The sequence below is a fragment of the Cupressus sempervirens genome, chromosome 4, assembly GCF_028749045.1.
Source record: "Cupressus sempervirens isolate cs-2001-9-10 chromosome 4, ASM2874904v1, whole genome shotgun sequence".
NCBI classification, from domain to species: Eukaryota; Viridiplantae; Streptophyta; class Pinopsida; order Cupressales; family Cupressaceae; genus Cupressus; species Cupressus sempervirens.
Genome location: NC_143121.1, coordinates 623,608,252 through 623,618,640, shown reverse-complemented (window position 1 = coordinate 623,618,640; position 10,389 = coordinate 623,608,252). Strand labels below are relative to the sequence as shown.

General features: G+C 36.1%; 1 protein-coding gene and 1 long non-coding RNA gene across 2 annotated transcripts; one reads left to right on the top strand and one right to left on the bottom strand.

Annotated features, from left to right (window-relative positions):
* The first annotated feature begins 860 nt into the window (after positions 1-860).
* On the top strand, positions 861-1,951 carry LOC149562769 (uncharacterized). Its single transcript, XR_016363980.1, has 2 exons — positions 861-1,039; positions 1,314-1,951. It is a non-coding gene; the product is annotated as an uncharacterized LOC149562769 (long non-coding RNA).
* Positions 1,952-4,245: 2,294 nt separating this feature from the next.
* On the bottom strand, positions 4,246-10,374 carry LOC149562768 (protein NDL1-like). The gene is made up of 11 exons (XM_089826185.1): positions 9,575-10,374; positions 8,577-8,676; positions 7,616-7,713; positions 7,330-7,418; positions 7,160-7,220; positions 6,969-7,055; positions 6,789-6,866; positions 6,596-6,652; positions 6,421-6,476; positions 5,178-5,313; positions 4,246-5,080 (listed from the first exon to the last, which is right to left on the bottom strand). Exons 1-11 carry the CDS (start codon positions 9,632-9,634, stop codon positions 4,847-4,849), a joined length of 1,056 nt encoding a protein of 351 aa, XP_089682311.1. The 5' UTR covers positions 9,635-10,374; the 3' UTR covers positions 4,246-4,846.
* Positions 10,375-10,389: the final 15 nt, after the last annotated feature.

Below are 10,389 nucleotides of genomic sequence, written 5' to 3'. Positions count from 1 at the left end.
TTTTTGGTATACAAATACAAAGTAGTAGTACTAGGTTGCTAGCTAAAATCTAAGTAGATGCTAAAACAAATATACACAAAGAAATTTGGCATATGTGAATGGGATGATAGCAATTTTCAAACATGTATAATTTTATATCCTATTCAATAGACACCACCAAATGTGTGTTTAGTTTCAAAATTAATACATATTTGGTGTCAAGCCTTGGTGTTGCGAAGTGTTGCATGTATATGATGGCATTTCATATGGTGTAGATGTGAACATGTCTAACATTCATATAGTTTGAGTGGGCACAAGCATACCCATGCATATATCGAGTTGTATTAACGCACAAGCACTATTTACAAGTTGTATAGAGATACACAAACATTGTGATATGCATCTTGTTAATAATGTTAGCACATTAGTGAAACAAAAAGAAAGGAATGTGAAGTTGTACTCATATCAATCACTCACATAGAACATAGATATAACTATACAACATAGTGTAATGTGAAAGTGCCACAATGTTTACCATATTAATAGAGTTAATGAATAGAAATATATGATATTGTACTCAAATCAATCACCCACATTGAGCATAGATATGACTACACAACGAAATGTGATGTGCAAACTGTAAATACATGATAGTACACTCAAATCAATCACCCACATTGAACATACATATGACTACACAACAAAGTGTGGTGTACAAATTGCCCAATGTTTAGTATATTAATAAAATGAATGAAACAAATTGTCAATGGGCATCAAAGTTAATGAGACAAATAGTATTGTGCCAGTTGCTCAATAAGAAATGAAGTAAAATGCTCAAGTATGGGCAAGTTGCACAATCTTTAGTAAATTGATAACGTCAATGGAACAAATGCATGAGATTGCACTAAAATCAAAGCACCCACATCGATATGCAGACCATACAAAAAACATCGGGATGTAAATGGTAACCCTAATTTTTGGTCCATTAATGAAGCAAGCGGAACGAGTGCATGAAATTGAATTCAGATCAAACAACCACATTGATCGTGCAGATAAACAGGTAAACATTCTCGTACAATGTAAACGTTCCCCCTGATTTCCAGCCGCCATTAAATGCTGATCAAATCTTTGACATCAGAACTCGCCAATGCGAAAAAAATGCCAACTTTCTTTAAAATAGGTAGTTAAGAAATGTTTAAACAATTATTTCGGCAAATAGATCGCTAACCCTAGATTCACTTAATTTCAAAAAGTGAGATTGAAAAGCGTGCTCTGATATATTAATTCATTCATTCATGTGTGCCCTGTGCACACTTCTTCACATGTCGTTTTAGATTTTATCGACGCCACCAGTTTTGGCAGATGACACGGCGTAAATTTGCACACAGCTATACATTCCGCATTTAATTTCTCGCGATTCATTTGATCATTTACCCGCAATTGATTTAATGGATCGGATCGTGACGCGTTTTGCTTTTATCTTTTAATCCTGCCGGTGCTCGACATGTGTCGTTGGGCCCGTGGCTTTGCGGAAATTTCTGATCGTTTGAAAGTTTCTGTAACTTAACTACAGGGAATTTCCCCTGCCATCGCCTTTACCTCCTTGGAAGTTTTAGAACCTTGCTTTTCAAAAAAGAAATTTTGGAAAACAAGGAAGTTTGGAATCTTATTTTTAATTATAAATCCTTTCTGGCGTCCATTCATTTTTACAAGATTGTTTAATTGGGAAAACCAAGTCATCGTCGAGATCTTGGATGTTTAATTCTATTTAATTAGTGATTCATGTCTCCTGGAGGTTAAGAATTGTTGAAGAGAGGATTGTTAATGATTGATTTCTGTATTGTATTGTGGAGACTGTTCAAATGATTCTTCGGATGGTGAAGACCGATAAAAGAAAGGGAATAGAAACTTTTAATTGAACAGAGGATTTTAATTGAGCTATTTTAATATGTTCTGTTTTTATCTTTTGTAAGATTTGAGTTTGAATACTCCTTTAGTTAGTCAATATGCTTGGATCAAATCATATAGTTAAATAGTAATAGATACATTGAAAACTTATATTTCTTACTTGTCAATTCAATTTAATCATTGTACTGGTTATTAAAGGTATATATATTCAAAACATCTTTTATAAAATAGTGACATTTTGAAGAAGTCTGAAACCTTTTGTAATGAATAAAGCATCTAAACGATGCTAGATTATACAATTTATATATATTTGTCTTGCAAAGAAACTTGTGACTAAAGTTTTGTAGAACCAATAAAAGCAAAATCCAAAACCCAGACTTCAAGCATATATATATTTGAAGAAGACTTGCAATGCAATAGAAGTCTTATAGGATTAAGAAAAGCAAAATAAGATGGCGAAATCTCCTCCATACCCTATTCTGAACAATTTGATAGAAGTCTTCCGGAACAAGTAAAAGCACATGCCCAACTCAGAATGTTAGAATGATCTTATTGGAAGACAATGATTGAACGGTTGAAAACAAATATTTCCAATGGTAACTATTTAACGTAATGCTGATGCTCTCTGTTTATGTGATACTTGAATATGAATAAGGGTATATATGTTTTACACCTGAAACCTGAAGCAGATTCGGGATAATATTATGAAGTAATCTCACGTAAATCGAATCTGTGTAAAAAGAAATTGCCTCGTCTTTCAACATTAGGTGTGAAAAAGAGGTATGTTATATTAGTAAATATAGTTTAACATCTGGTGTGTGACCGTCATGAACGCTTACTCAGCAGTAGTACAGATTCATCACTGAGTCATTCTTCATCATTGTAGAGTGAGTGGGCCACAATTTCTCGCTTAGATCAGATGATGTATTGTGAACTATTATTGACTTCAGATCCTGACGACTCTTAGATACGGTAAATGAGTTATGACACCACTATGTTTGCATCATCAAGAGGTGGTGCACCTAAATGATTCCAACTTGAAGACAAAGGAAAATCTTCTAAGGCCAGGAGCCATCTTGGATACTAAAGAACACATGATCTGTTTCTGGTAGAGGGGCCCAAGCGCATATGTGCACATGCTGACTTTGTTATGCCCCAAAATCTAGAGGAATCATTTTTCTTTATATAATTTTCTGTCACTTTCAAGTAAAATCTCAATGAAGCTCCATAAATCGTTTCCTAGTAAACTTCCCTGTAGAAGTTAAAACGAATATTCGGCTCACTTTCTTTTGCTTCTGCATTATTGAGAATTAAAACTAACATCATAAACAATTCCACCCTAGTAAAGAAGCAACCGTTTACTTGTATAGTAAATGAATGAAGTAAGGATTTTAATGACTGTTCACAAAACCAATGGTCTGTAGGACCACAAGTCAAAAACTCTTAAACTAACTCCGTAATCCTTTACAGATCAGATCTCCACAAATCCAATGGACTGTAGAAACATGTCAAAAGCTCTTAAGCTAACTCTGTATTCCTTTCCAGATCTGATCTCCTGCTATGACTTTTGATAATCAAACTGACAGTCTGCCTCATCTTATCCTCATCAAATAAACTATGCGTGTTTATGCCCGCCTCCAAGCTGAATCCATAGTGAGCCTGGAAGTGTCATTCAGTTTCAACCCCCCCATTTTTTGCAAAACCTGCAGATCCTTACCTCCCATTCCTCTTTAGGTATTTTTTCCATCTACCCATCTCACATCTAGGATGATGGCCTCAGCTGAGCCGCTCACACCCTAGCCCTACTACTAAATGCAACAACAGGATGCAAGTAAAATTTTTTACTATCGCATGGTGGATGCTGCACAAAACTTATCAACAAAAGGCTCAGCAATTTCTATGAAGTTACTGACAGACTTGAATAAAACAGTGATTTCATTGATTTTACTATCATCTCTATCAGACTTGAATAAAACAGTGATTTCATTGATTTTACTATCATCTCTATCTTACATTTGACAGATATAATTCCCCAAGCCTATCACATTCTCACACATACTTTTTTCGTGCTGCTTTGAACGAAGTATGCAGCATCTCGTGCTGCTTTGAACATAGTATGCAGCATCTCAAACATATTTTAAGTTGGGACAACATTTCATAGACATTGAAAATGATTTTTCAAGAAAATCATATATCTGGAAGAATACTTGACTGTGGCCATTGATCAATCCGAATAATCAGTTATTATTATTGAAGATTACAGTACCCATGCAATTGCCAAAATTGAGTAAATGAAACTCTTATTTACTCTGGAAGCTGAAATTCTTATTAATTGCCAAAATTGAGTAAATGAAACTCTTATTTACTCTGGACGCTGAAATTCTTATTTATTCTGGACACCAAGAGATCTACAAATTGAAATAGTACATCTTTGTTATTCTACAAATGAATGACCACAAAATTTCTTCCCCAACGTACTCCATAAAGAATTCATTCTCTACATACAGCAGATACAAAGATACCTCAAAATTATCTACATAAAGGAATTGCCGCATTATATTCTAAAAATATCATGACTTGCTCTCAAGTGATGAGTTGACTACCACCAAACGATGAGACCAGGAGCTCACCACCAAACTATGAGACCAGGAGCTCAGTCTCATCGGCTACTTGCCCCACAAGTCTGAACCAAAACAAATAAGACCAACTAAGATATACCCCAAAAAAATCCCTGACAAATTCCTTGTCGTTCAAAATTAGTTTCTTTCTTGGCCAAAATAGATGTCCACAGCTTTGACAGCACTCTGAGAGAGGCGTGATCATCACATATCCAGGACTGGACTATCATGCATGGCTCCTTTACTGGCCAGTTACAATAGAGCTTTTACTGCATGTGCTTGGCAATTCACTCTTCAATTTGGTCAGATAGAAAATGTATCTCAGTGATCTAACATTCATTTTAATCCTCAATAGCCACCCGAGTCTTGATAGGTTTTAACTTCAAGCCCAAGCTTTCTGGAGACAGCAATTCAGGTGAGATGCATGATGGACTTAGAGGGCTGGTTGGGCTTGAGCCATAGCTGGAGGATAGCTGAGGAGGCCTATAAAAGCCATATCCCATCAGAAAATATTCAATTGGTATTAGCATCGAATGAGGCTGTTCCTCTGTCACAAGTGATCCACAAGCTTGGACCTGTAATGTATCATTTCAAACAATGTTAGGCATACAAAAAAAAGGCACTGTATAATGGCAATAAGTGTAGAATTCATAAAATAAAATATCATTGCACCTCAACCAAAGCATTGTATCTTTTGTCCATTTTTGCATTCATGTGAAGAGCTTCGGCATGAAAAGGAGAATTCTCTCCAACAAATATAAGTGTCCTACACTGCAACTTCTTCAACATGTCAGTCAGGTCATGTCTCCTGCAAGACACAGCAATCCAGATTTAATCCTCATGTCAAAATCCCCCTTCACCTCCCCAAAGGCATCTAGAATCACATATAAATGCCTGCTAAAATCTAACAATCTTTTCAAACGGTGTGCTCAAATCTAAGAATACTTCACATCAATGTGAAACTGCCTAGAAGGTGTGCTCAAATCTAAGAAGACTTCACATCAATGTGGAACTGCCTAGAAGGTGTGTCCATCTTCTAGCTAGTTGGAGAAGCCACTGACCTTTTTAGGTATCTACTCGGATTTAATACAAACCAGAATACACACTATCCATCCTTCAAAATAAGAGAGAATGGTACTACAAACTATGGAAATTTGGAAGAATAGAATTTGACTTCAACTAGAATTACATACTGAAATGAGAGCATTTCCAAGCCTCGGTATGATCAGTTGCCCTAAAAAAGATAACAAAAACACAACCTTCTAGTTTTCCTAATAACTTGGGATAAAGGAGCTTGCTCACATTTGAAATGAATTAAAAGGTCTACAAAACATTAAGAAATAATTCTGGATGAAAACCTCAATTGATATTAAATCGCCAGAAACGACCACATCAAACAAAATGCCTGACATTCTTGTAGTGATAAGAAATAGTAGGTAAATTTCCAGCAGAAGTATTTTATAGGCAGCTAACAATTGAAAAAAAACAAATTGAAATCAACTGGCAAAAATTCATTAATTGACAAAAGAATTCCATGCCAACTTGCAGCAAGCCTTTAAACCAAAAGTCTAATTCCATGATCACTTCATGCAAATAGAAACAATTGAAAAAGAACAAATTGAATTCAGGTGGTAAAAATTCATTAATTGACAAGTAAAAGAATTCCATGCCAACTTGCAGCAAGCCTATAAACCAAGTCCAATTCCATAATCACTTCATGTGAATAGAAACAATTCAAAAAGACCAAATTAGATTCAGGGTGCAAAAATTCATTGATCGACAAGTAAAAGAATTCCATGCCAGCTTGAAGCAAGCCTTTAAACCAGGTTTAATTCCATAATCACTTCATGCAAATAGAAACAGCTTTCATTTTAAATGTTCTATAATTTTACTCAAATAGCTTTGAAAGTCTTACCGACTAATCACTTGCATGAAGCGCATAACATTATTGCTCTGCCTCTCATCGAGTAACTGCAAATAGACATCCTTCACTATTTAGAAAATCTATTCCACAATTAGAAAACAATCATAGAATTATCCCAACACAGATTTTGATATTTCCATGTGAAAAACTTTTGCTTAGCACTTACTCTTCTGCAAGCCTGCACAATGTCAGACTCGGAACCTTGTACACTGCCACGCAGTTCCTGTCAAATCCATAATGGCCTCAACAATGTCAATATAAGCCAACAGTCCATAAGGATGTGGCAAATTAAAAAGGCCAAAATTTAGACAATATTATAAAGAAAAATTAGATCTAATGATAGTGGATAAGTAAGACACCTGACTAAAGTAACGCTGAAGCAAACTTTCCTTAACGATTCCACACATCCCATAAAAGTAGAGCAAATTAATCATTACCTGCAAAAGTATGCATTTCATGAGTAAACATCAAAATTCTGAACGCTTTTAGAATGCAATACTCCTAAAATAGATGCAAGTAAATGAATTTAAAGAAGAGACCTTATTGTAAAACCATTCAGTCCAAGAAGGTGCTTGACAAAGAGGGGATATGAGGATAAGTCCAAGCACTCGTTCTCTGTATTTCAACTACAAAAATGCAAATGATACTCCATTCAGAATGTAAATGTACAACCTAATCACTTTATCTTAAAAAGAAATCAACTTGGAATGTGTCAGGACTTCACACTCACCGCAAACAGTGTGAGAATGTAAGCCCCTGCAGTAACGCCCATACATATTACCCCTTGAAGCCTGTCAAAAACAAAGCATAGAAATTAAAATTCCAAACAGCTCATTTTTGCCCTAAACTGATTATTAAACAAAACCTACTATACATGACACATAAGAACTGAGTATGTACCCAAAGTAATCCAGCACTTCAGCAACCTGCTCCGCCAAATCATCAACGGTGGGTATAGCAACATCAGAAGAAATAGCAGCCGCTCCCAACTGCAAGAACTCTTGACAAAATACAGAAAATAACATGACGTGAGAAAACCTTCAAGATTTAACTATTTAGTAATTAGCAGATGAAATAATAAAAGTTGTTGAAATTGTTTTAAGATCAATTATTTGAAATGCTACCATTGATGCCCTCATTTAGTATTTTATATAGACAACCACAAATTCAAAGCGTCAATACGAACCTCATGTCCAGGTGCATCAATATGATAGATGCAAAAATTGTGGAAGAGCAGTGACGCAGCCTCAGGGCAGAAGAAAAGACCTTGAAAACATGACATGTCTGTTCAAATATAATCGGATAGAAACTAGTCAGTGCCATCAACATGCAAATATCTTATTGAAAGATCAATCCATGTTCCTAAGGTTAAGTATAACACAGCTAAATTTCAATAGACTAACATGAACCACTATAAGCCATCTATGATCATCCACCTACTGAGTACCACATCGCTTCTTGTCGTAACAATTTCTCATAGGACATTATAATCAATGTGTATGCAGATCCATTAGCAATCAATCAACAAAAATCGGCAAGACAATAATAAAAAATGCAGCCTGTTTAATGAAAATCCTTACCTAACTACGACACAGTAAACAAAGAGTTAAATCTGCTAAATATGCAAATGACGTTCATTCAGGGTGAAGTGTGCAACATTTGCAAATTAGGTTCGGTCAGAATGGATACAAAAAACAACCTACATGTGAACAGACATGGATGCAACAGATTTAATCCCTAGTAATGTATTCCAGAAGAAATTTTCTAGAGTTTAGATTTGACACCTCAAAATACAAAGATATTTATACAACTGATGTAATTACTACAAAGAATCATCTGGCTTCGTCACGCAATGAGATACCCATTATTAAAGAAATGGCGATCCTTCAACAAACAAGGATAAGATAAATTGGAATAAGTGAAGGTAGATTCAAACAATGCGGGCTAGTATTATATATTCGGTTTTCTTACATCTAATTTCGCTCAGTCAATATTGTATCATTGCTAGGGATATAAGTGAATTAACCCACAATAGCATAAAGGATAGATGATATTCATATAAGCTATCAATTAAGGACCAGCATTTCCTCTGATGCAAAATTCCGGGTTCCACAGAACATTGAACATAAACGCATACAAATACTCACAATTCAAGGCAACATCCGGATAAGTAATGAGCGCCGGCTTCTCCTGATCGCCACAGACGAAAACGGAAATTGGTCCATGGCTTGTTTTTACAATGTGCTCCTGAACACATGATACGATACCCATCAATGTAAGTAAACTATTAATACTGCCTCCCTTGCAAAACGAGTACAAAACAATGGAGCAACCACAACACCAAGCAGAAAAATCACAGTATCTTATTCATTCGAATGCCCATAAAATCCAATAGCATTTTCTATCTGAAACACTTAAATCCACAAGATGGGACATTACAATAAACAGATTATGAACTCATTTTAATATAAACACTACAGGCTGCTTAGAAATCTATATAACACGCCCATCTAATACAAACCAGAAATAAACACATTCATAATTAGGGATAGAGGATAGACTCAGATTTGCATTATTAACTTACCAAGCGCATTTACAAACTTGAAACCAAAACAATAGGCCACGCAAAACACATTGAACAGGATTTTGATGTAATATATGATTCTCTATAAACAACCACAAATCAATAACACATTGAACAAATCTGTTCTTAACTAACATTCTCTGGAATACTAAGCAGCCACTAACCCACTCATTATTAAGTATACAATTTCTGGCAAACATGCGCTCATTCATCCTTTGGATAATTATGGTGCAACAACAAGGCAGAAGATATAAAACCACAACGCCTCTTCTAAATCGAAAAAATTGGAAAAACCAAAAAGCCCCTTCGAATTTATCCACACAAGCAGAACCAACCCACAGAGAAGCTTTAAAAAAAATTGTCGTAAGCACCAAAAGCAACGGTGGGAGGAGTGGGGGAAAATGCAAAGTAGCCCCAACCTATTCTCATAAAAATCCAGAAGAAACCCATTTATCATTATACACACACCATGTCATTGAGATTTGCACAATGCAGCTCTCATTCTCTGCACAATTAAACATGGAAAGCAGAAAAAATTGCAACTAAGAGCGCTCATACAACCTGTCCGCCCCACGGGATCATTTCCACATCAACAGATACAGAGCCGCTAGAATCACCCATTGCCTGAACTTGTTCAGCCCCAGATTCCTCTTCAAAGCTCTCAAAAAATACTTATATATATAACCTTCACAATCCGTAACTACAATGCCGAACAACCAGCTGCTGTAGTACCAATCAAGCAAAAAGAGACAATCCACTGTACCAACCGCGATGTAATCACCAATGGTACGACAGCTACAAGAGAACCTCCCCTGCAGACCCACCAACGAAAGCCCTAATAATGGTGGACTTTTAGTAAGGCATGGCCGATTTCTAGGGTTTTTTGAACTGCGTAACAACTGAGCGTGGCAGAGATAATGCAGCAACCCAGCAAGCAAGTTCAGTTCCCTATTGGCAGTGCCGTGCTTGGCAGAAGGGATTTTTAATGCCCTTATCTTATTGCTCTCTGCGAAATCTGTTTATATAAGTCCTTCCCCTTTCTTCTCCCACACCACCGCAGTTAAGTAAGAATTTTTCAAAAAATCCCTTCTCGTTACGATCCCGTCGGTAGTGGCGGAGAATTAATAATTAAAATCTTCCCACATTTATTATTCGTGTTCTTCTTGTTAAGAAGTCCGGCCTGGAGAAACCAAGCGTTCCGGCCAAGCCAAGCCAGCAAGGAAAGGTATATACTCAATGTGTATATACAGATCTTACTCGTTTTAAATTGTTTTACCGAACAGAGGGAATCCAAGGAGACAGAGATCATATTCCCATTAAGTACAATTAGCCCATTTACCTCAGAAGGAAAAGAGTCGTCTGAGGAATCTATCTGA

Bases quoted from the DNA above. Each gene is read 5' to 3' on its own strand.
- LOC149562768 (XM_089826185.1), bottom strand. From the start codon at position 9,634: ATGGGTGATTCTAGCGGCTCTGTATCTGTTGATGTGGAAATGATCCCG. The intron at 7,221-7,329 runs GTACATACTCAG...TGTTTTTGACAG, and splicing joins GAAGTGCTGGATTACTTTGG to GCTTCAAGGGGTAATATGTA. The intron at 6,653-6,788 runs GTGTCTTACTTA...TGGATTTGACAG, and splicing joins TTCAGCGTTACTTTAGTCAG to GAACTGCGTGGCAGTGTACA.